The sequence below is a fragment of the Taudactylus pleione genome, unplaced genomic scaffold (assembly GCF_031769625.1).
Source record: "Taudactylus pleione unplaced genomic scaffold, aTauple2 ptg000040l, whole genome shotgun sequence".
NCBI classification, from domain to species: domain Eukaryota; kingdom Metazoa; phylum Chordata; class Amphibia; order Anura; family Myobatrachidae; genus Taudactylus; species Taudactylus pleione.
The window spans coordinates 2,308,885-2,331,118 of NW_028284442.1; the positions used below are offsets into that span (position 1 = coordinate 2,308,885).

A 22,234-nucleotide genomic window follows, 5' to 3' on the forward strand; every position below is an offset into this window, starting at 1 on the left:
TGCGCATGCGCTCTGGACCACCATCGACCCGGTTGCGAGCGCTCAGTGCTTACGACCAGGTCTGAATCAGGCCCATAGTCCTCTGATGCGGTGAAATGCCATACTGAGAAAGAAATTCAGTCATTGCCTGAGAACGTGTTGGCAGGGTATCTGTCTGCTGTTGTATTAGGTTATAGAAAAGTGTATTACACTAATTATTTTGGGGTGTGATAATGTTTATCGGGCACATCTTTGATCCCCCCTATAAAATGTTGGTGCGTTTATCTTCATGTTCACAATAGTAAATCTACATAGGTCAAATGATTTTAGATCTAAACAGCTGAGATATTTTCTCCCAGATAGGCAGTAGCCATGAATTGTCCGCAGTTCTGTGATACTGACGGAAAACCTATCCTGCGAATGCCCACTTGCCGCCCAGTAATACCCACTCAGAAATAACCATATTTACCCTGTTACATATGTAGACCCTGATGCATACGTAGTCTGCTAAACATAGGGAGATCGGGATTGCGTGCCGCTGTGAATCAGGCGTAACGCGTCTAGGAGTGAGTCTAAAGTACAATTAAGATCTCCGTTATGTCTTCTGTGACGCACTACATCTGCTGCACCATAAAGGAGGGGGGTAACTCCTTTGGGCATGATGAGGCTCTGGTATACCAGGGAATATGTGTGATTATACAATGTTGGAGCTTTAGCATGACAGAAGTGTGTTCTACATCACTTGGACCCTTATTAATTATCGACAATATTCCCAGCACCACTGAGCACTTTTCATGAGTATTCAGTCCTTTTCTCTTCAGTGGGACACATTTAAATGTAGGCGGATTAGTAAAGATATAGTGAACTTCACATATCGAAACTATTTATTCTGACTTCAGCAGTTATTTTATGTTTAATGGGGAGAAATGCAAGAGTGGAAAAAAAGAGAAGGGTATACCATGTATGGTGATAGGTAGTCTAGAACCGGAAGGGTGTTCTAGAATCAGTATTACTTTTTCTAGATCATTGTGCTGAATGGATCTCGTCTACTCTAATGGTGCCAGACTTGTTTTGTTTCTATTTGTATCTAGGGGTATAATTACAAAAGTGCAGGTTTTTAGAAGTGAAGATGTTACCCATATTAACCAATCAGATTCTAGCTATTATCTAGAAGGTGTTAGATAAATGTTAAGTAGAATCCGATTGGCTGCTATGGGCAACATCTCCACTTCTAAAAACCCGCACTTTAGTAAATATACCACCCAGTGTTTTCAGTCATTCCAGTAACTGTTTACGTTCCCTCTTTCCTCTTTAACCCTTGTATATGAATTATTGTGATTTTTTTTTAATCTTCTTTAAAAGAAATTAGGGCGGTCTGTTTACTTTGCAGCTATTTAATTTACTAGGACACATTTATTAATGTTAATACAAATAAGTATTTTGCTAAGTAAATTGTATTTATTACATTTAACTAAAAGCACAGTAATCATCCTTCAGCTAGTATTTACTTTTCAATCCAGTATTTCAAACTACCGTACTTAGCCTATTATGCCAGTTTATTTACAACATCTATAATTGATGTATTCCTACAAATTATTTAATAAAAAAAATTATACAAAATTAAAATGTCAGTTTATTACAAAATAGGGTTTTTAGATTGAACTGATGGTAAAAGCAAAACAGGCCAATTTAAATTTTGGGGTCAAACCCACCTTGAAACTGCCACTTTAAATCTACCACAGATTGTCTGTATAATGATGTTCAGTATTTACAATTACTGTACTTATTTCATTGGTTAAAACAGTGTCAGGGTAGAAATAAAGCAGCCTGCACACTGGGGTCTCCCACCTTAAATCCCTAATATAAATAAAATTCAAATAACTAAATACCGGTAAGTCATAAAATGTAATAACACTGGAAGCAGTGCAAGTTTTGGCTAAGATGGCCACTTTGAAGTTAGGGCACCGTCTCGCCTGGTCTAAACTTTTATTTTACTACTTTTGCTGCCCCCGCCCTCCCATATATTTGTAACTTCCATTGCAGCAGAGATTTATGGCCAAACCACCTCCACTACAATCCATCCATGAGATGTATAATACCAGTAAGCTAAAATAATCATTTATATTTTTATGATGTCAGAAGAAAAATAAAAATGTATGAAAGACGATGAGAAAATCAGGGCAGACCGCATAGTCCCAGGTGTACTTTCCATGATTCCTAGCCTAGGCACAGATGAAATGCCCAATAGATACAATCATAAATCCTGCAGTCAGGGCCGGATGAAGGTCTGTGGGGGCCCCTATTAAATATGGACGAAATGGGGGTACGCGCAAAGGGGATTGTATCGCTCATAAGCGGTACATTAACAAACAGCTTACCGCTGTTTGTTAAATACTGAAAGGAGGACATAACCCCTTTAGCACTCGTCAAAGGGGTTATGTCTTATTGTAAATGGGGCCCATGGGCTCCACACGGAAAAAAACACACAATATACACCCACAAGAAAAAAAAAAAACACACATAGGCACCCACATGAAATATTACTCAACATTTGCGCAATCTTATCCACATTACACCGTACATAGTGCCCCTGATTTACATTACACCACATAGTAGTGTTCACTCGAGGTCTGGCGGCAGGCAGGACGCCGGACTTAGAGCAAGGGCACTTCTGCGCTCGCGTGTCCAAAAAGGGGGAGTGGCCAATGAAAAGGGGGCATGTCTTTATGGCGCGGCCCCTTTTTGCCACTCTTGGGGGTGTGCCCGGCGCTTAGAGATGCCGGGCAGCCCCCAAGTGCCGCGGTCACTGTGAATGGATGCCGGGCACATTCGCCCAGCATCAATTCACTGGCAGTGACCACTGCTCTGCCGTTTTCCCCATCTGCGAGTGGAGGACAGAAATCGCAGGCTGTTTCAGCGTGGCGCCTCGCTTGAGGGCAGGGTGCTTTCTGCCCTTCAGAAATAGGGCAGGGCACGGCGCCCCGCTGAAACAGCCTACCGGGAATGCTATAGTGGTGTCCCTTATTAATGTTATGACACAGAGTAGTGCCCCTTTTACACAATGCCCACAGTAGTAGTGCCCCTAATACACATAATGCCCACAGTAGTAGTGCCTCTTATACAATGCCCACACCAGTAGTGCCCCTTATGCAATGCCTCCAGTAGTGGTGCCCATTATGCAACGCCCCCAGTAGTGGTAGTGCCCTTATGCAGTGCTCCCAGTAGTGGTGCCCCTTATACAGTGCCCCAGCAGTGGTAGTGTCCAGTAGTGGTGCCCCTTATGCAATGTCCCCAGTAGTCATGCCCTCTGTGGTATTGCCCGCTGTAGTAGTGCTCCCAATAGTAGTGCCCTCTATAGGGAAGCTGCCTACATGGAAAAAAAAACAAAACACAATACTTACCTTAAGCCCTGCTCCTGCGTCCGCGTCCGTCCGACAGGCTGCTCCTCGGAACTATGGGAGAGAAGTCATGATGTCTCTACCATTGTGCACTGCACATTGCAGAAGACGGAGCTCAGGAGTGGCGCCTGTTCCGGTCCACTTTAACCCCTGGTGGGTGTGGGAGCCCTTTATGTGTGGGGGCCCCGGAACGACCATCCCAGTTCCCCCCCTTTAATCCGGCCCTGCCTGCAGTTCACAACCAGGGCCAGATAAACAACGGGATGCTTGGACTCCACATAACAATAGACCCATCACCATGACAGCATAATGATGGCCGGCCACCAGTTGGCCACACGGTTGGACATAAATCAGAATTATTAAAATTGGATTTATCTACTTTTTCTTATTTGGGGAGACTTTCTGGCTGATTGGATGTGTACAACGCAATACACTAACAGTAACACCTCCTCTGCTACTTATACCCCTTTCACATCGCAAACCCAGCTCTGACACAGGATTTTGAACACGGGTCCAACCTGGCTGCACCTTCGACCAGGGTTATTCCCGGGACAGCACTGTAAAATCCTATGGATGTCATTAAAAATTGTCTTTTTCAAGCTTGCAAAGATAATGTCACAAAAGGGAGGGGTGGAGATTGCTCCCAGCATTGCAGGAATCATGGCTGATGGATTACCACTGTGTAGCCCTGACTTCATAAGTGTTTGTGCTTTACTGCTATTTGATTCAGCCAGTAAGAGCATGAGGCAGCTTCTGACAGCATAGTGTACAGTTCACTTCTTCATCTCTCCTATTAGCCATCACTGTAATGACAGTAGTGGTATTAACCCCCCTTCAGACTGCTGCAAAGCTGCCTCTGCTGTTGTCTGCAGTGTGCTGCCTGTGTGTCTGGCTGCTGACATCATCAAGCGAGACCCAGAAACATCCAATCAGCGTTGTTTTCTGAGTCCCGGATTGGATAACTCGGGTAGGGCCAATTCACACTGCACTTCAACCCGGCTTGTTCCTGTGTTCAACGCAGGGTTGAAATGCCAAGTTGCTCGACCCAAGAATTTTTTTGGTGGCGCGTTCACACTGCACCTTGGCCCGGGCGATGTGAAAGGCCCTCGATCATTTTCATCCCCAGGCCCACGTGACACTTAATCTGGCCCTGTGCACAACTGTGTTCTGTGCTGAAGTAATTGCAGTGTCAAACGGAGACACATGGACAAGGTAGGTGTGTGAGAGTGTGTGTGTGTGTGTAGGGGCATGGGGAAGATGAGAGGCAAAGCGAAGGGAGGGTTAAAAAAAAAAGTGTATGAAAGAAGGTGGTATTTTCTGGTTCTGGGGTAAGCAGTTGGTTATATTAACATTGCAATAGGTCTTCACTAGTCAATCCCAGCTCTACAGACAAGCCTGACGCTCAGCAGAATATTTGTATCCCAACCAGGCAAACTTGGTATCTAATATTTAACATTATAGCTAGTCCCAAGCCTATGCTGACTCGGCAACTATTCATCACTCACACATAGCGAGCATAAATACTAATTTACACTGTGGAAGCAAGTACAGCTGCATGAGACAACTGAATCACTCGGCTTTATAATACACACCAAACAAAATGCTTATTTAGTACCACCACAATTATATTTATAGGATAGATTTTTATTCTGTGTATTCTAAGGGGCCTATTCATCATTGGGGGCTATATGGCCCCTGATGATGAAGTATTCACCTCATTGCAGGGGATATGTAAAGCGGCGCAATTAATCATGGCTTCGGTGCAGGGACAGCTGCGCCGGAAAGCAGCTGTCTCTGCGATTGGTAACACTGCTACAGAAGTATCAGCGTTACTTACTTCCCCCTTAGGACAGGCGTGCACAAAGCCGCCGGGGAGGCGCCAGCGGGATTCGCTCGGATCCCTCTTTGCATCCCCGGAACTCCTTCCCATAGGATGGAGTGGGGCTCCGAGAAGAAGTGCCATCTGAAGATGGTGTTTGTTCTCACAGGCAAACTCCGAAAACTTTACGCTTTTGGAGTATGAGGTGGTCCTATCAGACCCCTGATGATGATTGGTCCTTTACCTTAAATATATACCTAAACTAGATGAATAGGCCCCTAAGAAACCTACTATTATTTGACATTTCAAAGATGAACTACAAAAAGTAATTCAATATATGATGTTCTGTGTCGTATAATAATAGAACCAGATGATCGAGGCTGTGTAATCTCAGCACAGGATACACTAATATTCCCATTAGTCCACAAGGAACATACTGCTTTATGTCAGCTGCCCTCTGTGTTATATGAATTGCTTGTTCATGTCTTGGGAAAGGTAACCAAACCTCTGAATGGAGTACACCCAAAAGCCTCTAAATACAACATACTAGAATAGCTGATGTGGCTGTTTTTCCTAAATGCTGAGGCCCCGATCTACAGGTGTAGTATTTCATGTTTGTTTTATGCTGGGTACACACTGAACGATTCTGTAACCAGCGATGTGACCCACGATCTCAGCGCTGACAGGCCGACATATAGGGCGATCTGTACACACTGGGCGATCCGGTCCCTGACCGCCCGATGTGCTGAGCCCCACCGCATAGCGCGGCATGGGATTGTCAGCTGCATTGCCTGATCTTCCTGCATATACAAAAGATCAAGTGACGCATATGATGACCCCACGGGAGCGTGCACTACACAAAGTAATGCATACACACTGCACAATGTTGACAATTTGTCGTTCCGAATCTGACAAATCGTTAGCAATTTCGTGTAGTGTGTAGGGGCCGTTAGTGTTAGTATGAGCAGGGGATCCCAACCACGGTCATCAAGGCACACTAACAGTCCAGGTTGTCCTCCAGGCACACTAAAGCGGCCCATACACGGTGCGATATGCACCATATATGACGACGGCCGATCTGATGACCGACATATTGGGCGGTCCCCACACACGGTGCGAAGTGGTGGCCGATTGCCCGATATGCCGGCACCTCCCTCCCTCACCCGCATAGCGCAACATGGGGTCGTACATCGCATCCCCTGATCGAGTGAATTTTCTGTAAGATCCGGGGATGCGATGTACGAGCCCACAGGAGCGCGCACGGGACGATATCATGCCCATACATAGTACAATATAGCAGCTCTATCGTGCCGATCCGTCAGATCGGTTACTATATCGCACAGTGTATGGCCGGAATAACAGTCCAGGTTTTAAGGTTAGCCATACTTGAGAACAGGTGTCTTAATTAGTACCTCAGTTATTTCGATTTAACCATCTGTGCATGGATATGACTAAAACCTGGACTGCTAGTGTGCCTGAGGAGGTTGGGAAACACTGGTATATAGACATGTAAATCTCTCTTAAATTACCTTAACAAGGGCTTAAATATAAAAAAATTAAAATTGAAACTTATTTGATTTCAGTGTACAGTCAATTGTCAGGATGTCACGTGAGTGTACACATTGTGTATTCCTCGATTTGCTCCCTTTTAGCTATGTATTTCATACAAAATAAAGCGGTTATTTATTCCTGTATGCTATCAAAATAAAAGAAACCTGCCTCATGATATATATGTATAAAATTTATCTCCGGATATTTTGCATTCTCACTTTTTGTTATTTTGTTGTTAGAATTTGGATATCTATGTTTGGCTGTAGCTATGGTATTCCATCTATTTTCCACTGGGTGGTGCTGCAAGAGTTCCTATCTTGTGTTACTTTCCAAGCAAGATACCTCTAAAAACATAATAGGAGGAAGTCCTGATTTAGACCATTATTACAGCTACAGTACAACAGCAACACTGGGAATCCTCTGCGAAGGAATAAAAGGACTGGATATGGAAAGATCAGCATCACAATGTTATTGTGTGTTCCACAAATAGGAATCTTAGTGCTGTTCATAACAAATTGGTATGAATACTAATAAATACGTGTGTATTATTGTAAACTGCAACCAATGTTTGGGAAACCAGTAAATAAATACAAAATGTAAGATATCATATTGACACAAAATTAGAAAAAAAAAAAAAAAATCAGATCTCGTTATAGACCAGTGGTCTCCAACTTCAATTGAGGTGTGAGCTACTTTGGAAGAATGAAACCTGAAGAGCTACTAAAATTGTAGAAAAAAAAAATCTGGTTAGTAACCGAACAACTGAAGGTAATTTAATGAAAAAAAAATATTTAATAGAAAATAAAAATGCATTTAATGATTACAGTGATATTGTTGTAGTTTGTAAATAAAATGTAAGCACAGGCACATTTCACTGTTAATTACCAGGGCTGCTGTGTGATTTTCCCACCGGGCTGGGCAGGTGTCACTCACTCCACCGTAGCATAGACGCTGTGGGTGTGACCAAGGGGAACCATGTCAAGTGATTGCTGTTGAGGCTGCGGAAAACATCTGACTTGCTTCCCTGTGGCTCCACCCATGGCGTCGATGCCACGGGGGAGCACACATCAGAGGTCACTTCCTCCTAGTTGACTCAGCAGTACTGCAGCTAGGTGAGCTACCAAAATTAAGACCGCGAGCTACAGGTTGGAGACCACTGTTATAGACTATAGTAGTTTTATATTAAAGATCTCAAATAAGAACCTGTTATCACATTAGTCCAAATGAATTGGTGGAAATAGAAAATATATAATAAACATAACATAAAAAATACATTAAAGCCAGGTTAAACAATTTGAATGCCTCTGCAATATCTAATGTAGCTCTAATAAATTTAATAGTGTAGTGCGTTTCTCAAAGTTCAATGGTTTGTAATTCAAAGACATGCAGTAGACTGTTTTGCGACATCACTATTAGTGTTGCAGCTGTGGCATTTTTCACTTCATCATCTGTTGAGAACTTCTTTCCGCGCATTTGTTTTTTTAGAAATCACAGGACGCCAAGTCCGGGCTATATGGAGGGTGTTCCAGGGCTGTCTCATTCATTTCAGTTAGCGTTGCCAATGAAACAGCAGCAACATGTGGTCGGGTATTGTCTTGGAGCAAAAAAACACTTTCTTCAGCAAATGTCGTCTTTTCTTCCTCATGGCTCCTTGCAAATGGGTTTTCAGGACGTTTGCATAGTAGTCACCATTGTCTGTCCATGGGGAACCCAGTGCTGTAGGATCGGTATACAATCGGGAAACCGGCTGCCTTAATACCGGCAGCCGGCTTCCCGGCTGTCATATCCCGGCGAGGGTTAAATGCCGGGCGTCTAGATGCAGACGCCTGACATTTCCTCGGCACCCAGCATCCCGATCGAAGGAATGCCGGGCGCCACGAGCGGACAGCCGCGGGGGGGGAGGGTTAGGTTTAGGGCACCCGGGGGGGACTTAGGGTTAGGCACCCCCCGGGAGGGTTAGGGTTAGGCACACCCGGAGGGGACTTAGGGTTAGGCACCCCCCCGGGGGACTTAGGTTTAGGCAGTGGGGAAGGGGGGGTTAGGGTTAGGCACTTGGGGGAGGTTAGGGTTAGGCAACCCTAAGGAGGGTTAGGGGGTTAGGTTAGTTTATACTTACCTTAGGGACGATCAGGATTTCTAGCGCGGTCGGGCTTCCGCTGCCGGGCTCTGCTCATGTGTCGGCCAGGCGCTGCCGGGAATCGAACCGCCGGCCATGTGGTCGGCGGTATCTCATACCGATTCCGTAGGATCATACCGTGCACATCAAAGAACAGCAGAAGAATGACTTTACACGTCAAAGGAATCACACAGAGTTTTATGGGCAGAGGCGAATTTGCGTGTTTCCATACACTGGGCAGTTGTTTGGATTCTGGATCTTAATGACGAATCCACGATTCGTCACATGTCACAATCGATGTCAGAAAATCGGGTATCCTCTCTGACATTTGAACGGTGTTCTTGCAGGATTCAACTCGTCGTCGCACCTGCTTTTCAGTGAGATTTCTGGGTACCCACCTGGCACACTCGCGATGCATTTTCTGTTCCTTTGTCACAATATGTTAAATCCATTAGAATGAGATGCCAAGTGAAGCCGAAAGTTTGCATAAAGTTCTGTCATTTTGCAACATCTCCGCAGCTTTGGCAATGTTGACATCTGCAACTGCGGTGGATGGTCTCCCAGAACGCGCTTAGTCAGTCACTCACGTATTACCCCTCTTTGAGGGGGATGCAGTTTATAGACTGGCGGGCTAAATGCTGCCTGTCTATATCCAGACACGAGAAGCCAGACGAGGGACTTTAGATAGGCGTCAATAAACCGACGCCCATCTGAATCCCAACGCCGGAACAAAATAAGCCCGGGACGTCCTTAGCGTTAGCTGCGGGGGGGGGAGGTTTAGGCACCCCTAGGGGGAAGGTTATGGTTAGGCACACCCCCGGGGGGTTAGGTTTAGAGTGCGGGAGGGGGGGTTAGGTTTAGGCACCCCCGGGGGGGAACTTAGGGTTAGGCACCACCCTGGGAGTTCTAGGGTTAGGCACCCCTAAGGGAGGGTTAGGGTGGAGAGGGGAGAGTTAGGGCACTTACCAGCCGGCGTCGGGATCTCCTGCTGCCGTGCTTCTCGTGTCAGGATTTGAACCGGCGGCTAAATAGTCACCAGTTTTACATACTGATTCCCTGTTGAAGTGCTTCCACCACTGATATACTGCAACACTGCTAATTGTTTCTCCACCGTATTGTTGCCGTAATATTTCATGAGTTTCATTTCCGCTTTTTCCAAGTTTAACACAAAATTCAATCACACATCTCTGGCGTAATCTCACAGACAAGTCTTCTTCATCCACCATGACGAAACATACGAAGAGCTTTCCAACTGCAGGTTCAGACACATCTATGTATGAGCTTCACAATAACCAGCATAGCATTACCACGTCTCCCTATGGTAGAGAAACATAGAGGCAGTCTTATTACTTTTCAACCATCTCTCGTATATATACTTTAGATTAAATGTGACCTAACAGCTCCCAAATGTATTTTGCTCCCATTATTAATACAGTACTGTCAGGGACCCGTACCCAGTATCCCTGATGTGGGGGTGCACCTCTGCTATAGACAGAGCGCCGTGATACAAATACCTTACTTATGAAACTGCCACCACCGATGGAAACAATTTAAGGAGGTCACCGGTTCTCTATTATCCCAATAATTGCACAGGCTCAGCAACCAGATTCCCACGCAGTTAATCTGTTGCTTAACCTCTCCACAATTGCGCAGACTCGGAGTCCCAGACGACCATACAGTTCGCTGAGACCAACCCTCTGCTTCCCGTACTTAACAATATGTGTAGCGTCACTAATAATCTCTTCAAAGACGAGGTTTCGGAGCATATATGAAATAAACATAAAAGAATACTTTATTTACACAAAAGGTAGTACAATGCTTAAAAAAGAATGTTACAGAGAAAGGAATTGTTACAAAGGTACATACAGCAATATAAAATAAAAATGGTAGATGTAGACTTACAGAAACACGCAGCGTTAGAAAGCATGTAGCATTCTGCCCAGGAGGAATGGTAGGGAATGCAGGTTAAACTTCAATGCGACAAATTGATCCCCCAGTTTGAACACAGAACACAGGACTTCAATCCCTTTTATCAGACGAGCATCACACCTCAGGTGACGTCATCCCAGTCCGCTCTGATTGGTGGGTTAGATAATTGGAGGGCAGGAACCTCCCAGCTAAGTTTAAATCCCTTTAAACTTAGAACAGAATAAGCCTAATAACTTCCCCTGTGGATGGACTACCTACAATATGGGGTGTTCATCATACTGGTCCATATTTTATCTGTTACAAAAGTGTAAAGATGATGTGGTTGTCATAGTGCATTCCTGAGATATCTCATATCTTCAAATCTGTATGTCTCAGTGATCTGGGAATCGCACACAACCTGGATATGGGTCACGTTATATGTATATAATTTTCCAAACTTCCAGCTATCACTGATACATCAATTTTATCTCATAAACCATCCAAATGTGACTGTTCTTTGATCTGCCATATCTCACCAGCCTGGTTTCTATGTGTTTTATCCCCTAGGGTGCTGACTGTCTATAGATGCCTACACAAAGGCTGAGCAATACACATGCCCTGGTGACAATGTTCTCATAACTGAGTAGGCAAACACATGGGCTCTGAGCTAGACATATCTGTGTTGTATTTCCTAATTTCATTAACAGGCTAGTGAGAACTTGGCCTGTATCTGTTAATTTCATTACCTGGGCAAGACTCTAGCTACAAGGTTTCCTGATTTGTAAACTTCAAAGAATAATTATCATGTGAGTCATGACATTAGCATCTTATTGATCAGTGAGGGGGGGCCAGAGTTCAGCAACAACTTATTAGGGAACAAACCCAACCATATAAAATCTATAATTCTTCACAAGTACTAATTCATTGTTTAACATATCCTGTCTACCACCTGACGGATGTGGCCACTTAATGAAAGCCTTATATTTAATTTGGCAGGGCTGTATCCAGTGTTTAACCCTTTTCACTACAGAATTGGTTAAAGGCTTGTCCATCTTGTGGGCTAAACAAACAGGCAGTCAATTTGCTTGGAACAAGGGACATCACTGGGTGTTGCCTAAGTTTCCAAGTGCACTATTAGGATCTTTCTCACAAATATTAATTAGCACAAAAACTGCCTCTTCTCTCTGTGCAAGTAAACTTTAAACTCTTCTTCTCTAGGATTATTCTGGCATGGTCCAAAGGTGCCCATCCACTTGTAGATGCGGGGACGATGGCACGATTACGTCATTTTAATCGCGCCATCGTCTCCCGTGGGTGAAGTGCATACACTGAGCGTTCAGTGTATGCACATCAATCGTCCCTGAACATGGGCAACCTGACGACGGTCCTCAGGTTGACAGTTTTGTTCGGGGTAAGGTACTGCACATACATGGCTGCCAGTGTCTGTTACATATGCTACATACAGTGACTTTCCTGTGTTGGAAGCTGCCGCCAACCATTCCAGGTTACGGTGTGCATGTGTCCTTGCTTCTTGTATGATGCACAATGATTTCCCTGGATATGGTGGTGCTATCTATATAATAATAAAGAATGGCATGTCCTGAGATTAACATGTGCAGTAGGAACTGGGGGCCGTGGGGGATAGGAGAGTGTATTGCTAAGTATGATGACCACAATAAAGAGGACGGTACAAAGTGGGGTATACCCTAATCTGTGACCTAAGGAGAGAAGGGGTCTCCCCAAAAAAAACCATAAAAGTAATCCAATATTGTAACTGGGTCACGGTGCCGATAGAATACGTACAACATTGATGAGTAAGGGCTTTTGATCCATCTGTTATCATACCTACTTTTAAAAAAGCATTTCAGGGAAATTGTGAAAGCAACACCTACTGTATGACCAGAGCGGTAAACACTGCACCATCTGAGAGGAATGCCAGAAAATGGACTTATATTATGATCTGTTTCAGAACAATCCATGGTGGTGATAATTATTGCATGTCTTCTATTAACCTCATCGCACTATAGAGCAAGAATCATCATTCTATGAGTCTGGCAGATGAGGAAGGGGGGTGTTCAGTGCAATCGCTCCCCCTGCACAGCCTCCCCGGAACAGCCGCTGACCTGTAAGAAAGGAGGCCCCTCCAACAAGTCCGGACCGGAGTTTGCAAAGTACTGTGGCTGTGGTTTGTCTGATATTGGTTTAATTTTACAGTAATATTTGGTAAAATGTCAAAAGTGTTTCAATGACTATAAAGCGACAGGGTAAGAGGTGGCAGAGAGGGACAGATGATGGAGAAGGAAGAGAGCGAAACCGGGAAGAAAGCGGAGGGGTTGTATTAGACTATGGGGAGAATATTTCAACAGGTAGCCACCCAGCAAAGTATGAGTCCATTCTACTACTATAAATGAACAAGAATACCAGAAACTATGCTGCTACCCAGAGATAACATATGTAATAAACAATGGCAATCAAGTGCATGCCAATATACGTTTCTATTTATGTTTATCTAGAACGACTGTAACAATGCTGTAATGACAACGTATGTGTTGAACTTGATTGAGCAAATGGGGTGGGGGGTTAGAGGCTTCACTTTTATTACATTTTTATTCACCTGGTGTGACTTTTTGACCTGTCCCTCCTGTTGAACTGTGTTAAGGCATCAAGCAATTGAATGTGGCAACTCTGCAATTCGCAATCACTTGTGTATAAAAATCTGCAATGTATGGGCTCCACAGATCGCAACCAAAAAGTGATTGGAATTGTTAAATCAGATTGTCCAACATGTTGGATTTCCCAGATGGATTGGGGCTATAGATCGCTAGTGTATGGACATGATCAGCAGATTTGCAGACCATTTCTAGTAAAATGATGGAGCCTTTCAAGATTGGCAGATCTGTGTTTGCTGAAAATGATCTGCAAATCACTGAAAAAGACCCGTAGTGTATGGGCACAGATTGCTAGATTGGGAAATCCTAAAATCGGGCAATAAATCTTCAAATTGTTCAATTGTGGTTTTCAGATTGCTGATGTATGGGGGCCTTAAGGATTCTCTCACCCAACTACTATGAAATCTGCTCAGTAATTTCACTTGTGAATATGATTATAACTGCTGCTTACACTACTCAGCTCTTTATATTTCTGTATGTGCCCTTGTTACCATTTTCTATTATGACCTCTAATTACTATGGATGGACACATTCTGTAACTTAAATGTATTGATTTTATTTTATTGTGATATATGTTTTGTTTGTACAATTCATATGATGCTTCAATAAAAATGAAAAAAATCTATTTAAATAAAAAAAAAGGGATTTGTAGGATTAGGCATTATGTGGGTTTGGGGACAGGTGAGGTAACAGGGAGGTACAGAAAGGTTAGCCTGTGAGCAACCAATTCTGACAATGCAAGTTTGTAATATCTGCCCACAACCTGGGAAACAGCTGTATTTTACACAAATGTTGTCCTTTATATCATCTGCCAAGGGACCAAAACAGTACACTCTGAGCCCAGTATTACTGAGCGAGTGAGAATACCCATGTAGTGGTAAGTAATCTGTGCAGCACGTGGTAGAAAATAGATGCTAGAGCACCACCTAGGGGCACGATGTGCTAGGATACCATCTAAAACATTGGATCTTAACATTTTAAAGTGCTCATACCATTATTGTTTTCAGAATGTTTTGTTGTACATCTTGTCATTTATTATGTATGATCACTTTGAAGCAGAAAATTAAGTAAATAAGTCCATAGAATGTAAGCCTCATAGCTTACACCAACCGACCTTCCTAAAATATTAGAAAAATGAAAAAAGCATCCATCCCAACCTGAATAATGTTTACCAAAAAAAAATAAAAATCTATATATATTAAGAATATTAAAATGGACAATAAGAAAGATATACCCTTTATCCCTATGATTAAAATTAAGACCTAAATGAGGATAAATCAAGTACTGCTGTTCCAAAACCATAATGAAGTATTGCTGAGGGTGTGTTCTGTCATCATGCATAAGGCAGATAACTGGGCATATTTGTATGAATAGCGCCCCCTGCAGCTTGTAAGGGTCTTTTCTGTGCTCTATATTTCATGCAGATTTGTCCCACAGAAAATATAAGGCCATATATTTTTTTCTAAAGAATTGTTCTTCATTGCACTTGCCTATCTGTAAAAGTATGATTGTGCGTAACTTTATGTATCTAGGATGACTAGAGCTGCAGAGTTATGGTTCCACACTGGGGCAAATGTATAGTCCAGATTTCCTGCGGCCTATTAACCAGTTTCACAGAAATACAGACACTAGAACTTAACCTAGCCAAGCCCAGTATCCCCAAATCTGTTCCTATCTAATATCCACGGGATGCGGTCATAATACCAACCACAGGGATTCCAGCGCTCACGATGCTGGAGTCTTGACACCTGGCAGAATCTCGGCATCTGCATCCCGAAGGCAAGTAGCGGTGTTATGGGCAGAGTGGCACTAGAGCAGAGGTTCCCAATCATGGTCCTCAAGGCTCCCCAACAGTTAAGGTTTTAGAGATATCCATGGTTGAGCACAGGTGATTTAATTAGTACCTCAGTCATTTTGATCTAACCACCTGTGTTCAACCATGTATATCTCTAAAACCTGAACTGTTTGGGAACCTCTGCACTAGAGGAAGGGTTAGGCACTAAGGGGGGGGAAGGTAGGGTTTAGGCACTAGGGGTGGAGGTTGGGTTTTGGCAACAGGGAGGGTTAGGGGTAGTGATAGGGAGTGAGTTAGGATACTGATCAACAGGTGTCTGTATCCCAACGCTGTCGGGAGTCAATATCCACAGATCACCACCTGTAACATTACATTTCTTTGTTATCAGTTTTAAACGAATACTCATCTAAAGTATTATAGTTGAATGTCCTGCCTCATACTAGATTCTGTCATAAACGTGCAACTACTTATGTTTTTAATGTATCCAGTGTGTAATTAATTTTCCTGTATTACATTTAGCAGTGTAAATTGTTCACGTAATGTATTTGTGACTTACAAACTATAATTTATAGATTCATGCTTTATTGGTAGGTAAACTCCACTAATTACCAGTCTTATTCCCATCCTCATGCTTATCATTAATTACGGTAGCTAAGAAAGTTCTTCTCCGTAAATGAATCAAGAACAGAGCACCTTTAATTATTGTGATCCAAACGGTTCTCCTAGACATGGGAATCCTATATTACTACACTCCCAGCAAATATCCTATCTGAGATTACTAGGACCTTAGAATTTACCACATGGTATCTACTGCGCCAATTGCCTGACCTTAGGTTTTCAATCCTTTGTTTGCTCTCTTACTTTTGTTCCTCTTTGTTATATCGGGCAAATGCTGTTATGCTCATTGCATATACCCATGGCACGTTATAGTTTTAGGGTTTATTTAGAGTACTATGATTGCTACTATTACATGAAACACTTATTATTGCTTTGGGAGTGCTATGTGCATATTTAGTATACCCCCCCTCTTCCCCCACCTACCATTTTAAAGCATTTCCCCCCCTGTTATATGGATATAACCGGAACATTTCAGCTCATACAACTGTGAGCCTGATTTATAGTTGTACAGTATTGCACAGCCTCTGCATCTTTTTATGCATCTGTGCAATAATGTACAGCTAGTATGCTAATGCCACAGGAGGCGTCTAAAGACAAAAGATGCCTCCTGCCAGCATTGCAGATCCAAGTGCTGCGTCCGAAACTAGCATAGGATCACCATTGTGATGGTCACAGCCTGAGCTTACTCAGACGGGCCACCGGAACTGCTCAGTCGGTGCCAGGAAATGTGTGTTGGAAGACGCAAACCCTGGCCTCCGCACACCTACAAAACGAGGGACAACTCGGATCAAGTCACCGCCCCCAAATGGCCGCAGCATGTCATTCATGCTTCAGCTTGAGGGCATTGTGAGCGATCTCCCACTCAGTGATTGGTACATATTGTTTGCAAACCATTGGGTTTGTGTACAACCCCGAATTGGGTCCTGTGTTCTTTATAGTTACAATACCTTATGTATGTTTCTAGGTGCTTGATCACCTTTATCATTTTGTACTGTCATGAGTTTGTTGCAGTTTGTAATGTCTTAATAAAACATAAAAAAAAATGCATGCTTAATTTATTCTATTTGTGTGCTATATAGATCCTGCTGGCTGTATAATGACATGATTTCTGTCTTCTAGGTATGGAGAGTGCAATTACTCTGTGGCAGTTTCTGTTGCAATTGCTCCTTGATCAGAAACATGAGCATCTTATCTGCTGGACATCTAATGATGGGGAATTCAAGCTGCTCAAAGCTGAAGAGGTGGCCAAGCTATGGGGACTGCGGAAGAATAAAACTAACATGAACTATGACAAATTGAGCCGCGCCCTCAGATATTATTATGATAAGGTGAGTACTTATGCTAAGAAAAGAATGGGGTATTCCTTTATTACTGTCATTAGCTTCTACTCTAGGAAGGTACTAAAAACTCTCATCCACTGTAGGAGTACAATATTAACACTGTTTTTGGCAATCTAAGTCTTATCATAAAACAATGTTCATGCCTAAACTTTACTATGACACACTTCTTAAACAACAAGTCTACATTACACTAATGAGCTAAACCATTAAGAACACATGCCTGATGCTGTTACTCCTCCGTGTGCTGCCAAATCTGCTCTGACCCGCCAAGGCAGTGCCAGATTAAGGACCACATGGGCCTGGAGCTGAAATTTATGAAAGGCCTATTGTGTGCCGCCGCAGGAGGTGTAATCAGCGCTAACTAACTCTCAACACTACCTCCCCTCACAATATCACTGCACTACATCGCCACACTGTATCTCTGCACTACCTTCCATATACTACATCACTACGCTACCTTCCTGCACTATATCACTGCACCACATCCCTGCGCTATATCACTACACAACCTCCGCACACTAATTCCCTCATATCACTGCACTACATCTACACACTATCACTACCTATCCACACTACATCTCTGCACTACCTTCCATATACATCACCACGCTACCTCCCCACACTATATCACTGTACTACATCCCTGCGCTATATCACTGCGCAACCTCTCTACACTACACTTCCACAAACTACTTTCCAACACTACATCTTTATGCTATTTACCCACACTACACCTCTGCACTATATCACTAAACTACCTAATCACACTAGATCATTAAGAGACCTACACTACGTCCCTGTAATAAATCACTCTACTACATCCCTATGCTACCTCCCTACACTACTGTATAGGACTATGCTACTTCCCCACACTATCACTACTACAACCTGACTCTACATAACTGCACTACCTCTGCCTTACACTACATCGCTACACTACACCTCTGTACTACATGGCCACACTACCTCCCCATGCTACAGAACTGCACTACCACTTCCTTACACTACATCTCTACACTACACCACATCACTCTACTACATGACTAAACTACCTTCACACACTATCACAACAATTCCTTCCACCACTACATCATAACAATACAGAATTGCACTACTGCTCTCCATACTACATCACTATACAACCTCACCACACTGCATTACATTACATAACTACACTCACTACCTTCCCACACTGCATCACTATACTATCTCCCCATACTGATGCACCACAATACATTACTACACTACCACTTCCCATACAACATCACTATACTACTTCCCCACACTCAGGGGTATAGTGAGGGTGGTTCCAGTTAAGCATGAGCTCCGTACGCCAAAATGGACAGAGGGCGCCATCCAGAGTTCCAGAATTCATGGGGCGTTGCACAGTATGACGGCCGCCTGTTAGTTTTATCTCGGTTTGTTTGCTCTATATCCTAAATAAGTTACAGATCTGAGATCTGTTTCTACATTTCATGCTCCCTCAAGCTGACCAGATTGCCTCCACTACGGCCCCCCCCTCCTCTGTGATCATCTTGTCACCTCCCCTTTCCTGTCAGATTGATTACATTCACTCCCCTCTCTACCCTCTGATCGGCTCTTTACCTGTCCACTCCTTTCTTATTGGCTTCTGTCACCACCCCTCTCCTCTCCTTATTGGCTTCTGAAACCACCCCACTTCTCTCTTTTTCTTAATGGCTTCTGCAACCACCCCTCCCCTCTCCTTTTTTTTATTGGCTTCTGTCACTGGCCCTCTATGATTGGCTTTGCCATTGGCCTCTGACACCTCCCCTCTCCTTTGATCCCCTCCCTCCTTCTCTTCTCATTCATTCATTCATTGTGCTTCAATGGACTTAATAGTTACACATCTGAGGTAAAATCCTAAACTTCAATTATAAGGTATGAGTTTAAAAAGAGTCACTGCTTTGCTATTAAAAGTATGGAGGTGTTTCCAGGCATGACCACTAAGTGTTATTTGAAAGGTCTTTTAAAAAATATTAGGAGATCTGAAATAATAATAATGATGGTAGACAGGACATGATTAATAGTACTTACATTAATATAGGCGCAATGTAAATTTGCAAAGTAGGAGCATAGCTGAGAAGGGAACTTCCTATAGGTGTTCCCACTCCAGTGTTAGCTGCTTGGGGCAGTGATCGCAGTTATAAGCTGTGCACCCTGTGTAATTTCACTCTAGCACATGTGTTCTGTCAGTTTAAGTTAAATGATCAGAATATATAATACAATCTCCTCTACTGACTGATAACAATGATTTAAATTAGATAAAAGTCAGATCCTAGGTGCTATACATAAATAAAGCAGTGCCAAAGGAGCTACCCCTTAATGTCAGATCACAGAAGCATTCTATTCCCCAGTGTGGCTCCATACCCCAGTGTGATACTGTCACGGTTTGCTGCTTTTCTCTTCACTTCAGCTGGCTATACCCCACTGGCACAGTTCAGGACATGCACTCTCTACGGGTGTCATTGTCCCACGCTACTCCTCTGCCCACACTGCATCACTATACTATATTACTACACTCACTATCGCCTCACACAGCATCACACTACATACCTTTATTACTGCACTAACCCTCTCCTATAACATTACAACATAGCGACATACCTTCCACAGGCACTGACCTTTCACTGTCTCTCTGGTGACGACTCAAGAAGCTGCAGAGGTGGAACATGGAGAAGAGAAGTAGAGGGTCAGTCTCAGGAATAACAGAGAGGAAGGAGGGGGTTGCCTGAGGATGGGAGGAGTAGAAGTGAGGGAGGCAGCTGGGTATACAGTAGAAGCAGGAAGGGGGTGTGCCTAGTGCTGGGGATGGAAGGGACTATTATGTGGACGTCAGCCTGTGCCTACACGCTACAGTGCAGCTAAGAACTGTAAGCAGCCTGTAGGAGGAGGGACCATCCACAGCATGTTAGACTCTGTACATTGGTGGCGGTGTGCAGCAGGCAGACGGGAGGCGGGTGCACTGCCTGATACTGTTGGAGCCACCATCTCGGTGAGATCCTTGATTCTAGTTCCGCAGCACCACTGCTCTGTGTGAGTGGTCTACTGCAGAGAATCCTGTGGGCCTATTTTCCTCAGGGGACCTGGAGCTTCCGCTCCATCTGCCCCATGGTATGGACTCTACAAGACATCTGACAAAAGAAACTGATTGGACCAGGCGGGTTTAAATAGTGTTCAAATTATAAGAACGTTTTATCTTCTGATGACAGTCATATGTACTGTCGACGGAGAAACGCGCAAACACCCACTAATACTGGTGCTTGGATTTCACCTATTGTACCCACTTGTGATTGGGGAGCTTTGCAGGACTGTGGAAAAAGTAACGTGGATGTTGGCCGAGTTACATTGTTCCCGCACTTCATAAGGACACATGGCATCGGGGTAAGAATAAAATCATCCCCCGTATAAACCCTAATTACAACTGCGGTAACTCGGCAAAGACTCAAGAGAGGTTGAGCCTAGCGCCGGGTGTTTATGAAATAGAGCAGGCGCTCTCCCTCTTATTAACATAATTGACAAGGGTAGAGTATATCGCATGCAGGAACAGCGCTCTCCCCTGCATAAAGTATCCAGCGGAGAAAACTTTTCACATACACCTATAAACTGAAATCCCAATTCACATAATTCCTGGAAGCTCTGTCCGACTAATATCTACTACTAAGGACTAGACTAATACAGTAAATATTTGAAGGGTTGAAGAGAAGTAGTGGCTACATAAATGTAAGTGTATAGTAATTTTATCTATGCTTATGGTTTTAATAAATTAGTTATCCTTGATAAATGGTATGATGGTTGATATCAAATGCGCTCCCTAGAGTGGAATATTCCACTATATCTTTTCTCTTTCATCCACTAGGGGACACTGGAGGTGCTTACGCTGGGGGTATAGAGGCGTGGATAGCTGGAGCTGGCACTAATTAATTCAAAAGTGTGAAGCTCCTCCCCCTCTATTCCCCACCAGCCCTCAGTTTAGAAAATGTGTCTAAGGAGCTGGTCACTACAGGCTGTGCTCCAGCAATACATTTAATTTTATTTATTTATTTTTTATGCATCTTTTACACTACAGGTACCCTTCGCCACCTATATCAAAGGTGGGGTCCGGGTACTGGGCGCCCTGGTTTTCTAATATGAAAATAAAAATCAGGAAGGAGTGCACAGGGCTTATTCTAAAAGCACCTGACAGCTCCTTATCGCCCCAGCAAGCCTTCACACAGCATGAAGCTAAAGAAGAGAAGGCTTTGCTGCATGGAGAGAGAGACTTCAGGGACACGCAGTGAGTAACAGCTGCGCATTCCCCGGCTCCCTACACGCTGCCCGGCGCTGACACAGCTTAATAAGCTGTGTCTGTTATTAGAATAGCGCTTCAGCGCGGCTCCCGGCTCTAGCATTCCCCGCATAAGCCCGACAGTGTGGCGGGGAGGGGGAAGGTAATGCCGCTAATAGCAACCATAATGGGAGCCTTTAGGGCATGTAGAAGGGGGCGGAGCCTAGCCAGCGCGCGCGCTCTCTCCTCTACACGCGGCAGACAGCTGTGTAAAACAGCGTGCCTGCCGTTTTCTTCAATGAATAACTGCATCTCTCCCTGATTCAGGAGGTGTGCAGCATATGTAACAGAAGGCTGGATTTTCTTGCTCCAGGCATCCCTAGACTACAGGATTCTTCACAAAGAGGGCTGTGAGAGCTACTGGGGTGCATTTAGTAAAGAGCAGGGAATTTATTGCTATGGGAGGGTGTCTTCTCTCTTAATCAGCCTTCTGTCTCTGTATACTGTCTGCATCTGTACAAGTATACTGTCTCCTTATTTCTGCACTGTCTGTGTGGGTGATGTTTAAATGTCTAAGGCTTCTCAAAAGACGTTTGTTTGTTCCAAGTGTAGCAACAAACAGACCAAGCCACATTTTATGGGCTCCACGTTAGGTGATGCTTGTTTAGTTATGGACATTACTAACTCACCCACCCCTCCATGGGCTGCTGACATGGTAGGTGTTATGACAGAATTAAGGAGGCTCGTAAGTCTCAT

At 43.8% G+C, this 22,234-nt stretch overlaps 1 protein-coding gene across 1 annotated transcript in view; it reads left to right on the top strand.

Annotated features, from left to right (window-relative positions):
* The window catches only part of ELK3 (ETS transcription factor ELK3), a 71,424-nt gene that overhangs the window by 31,738 nt on the left and 17,452 nt on the right, over positions 1-22,234 (top strand). Inside the window, exon 2 of the mRNA XM_088453664.1 lies at positions 16,973-17,181. Coding sequence (XP_088309790.1) covers positions 16,975-17,181 — 207 coding nt within the window. The 5' untranslated portion in view covers positions 16,973-16,974. The remainder of the gene's footprint in view (positions 1-16,972; positions 17,182-22,234) is intronic.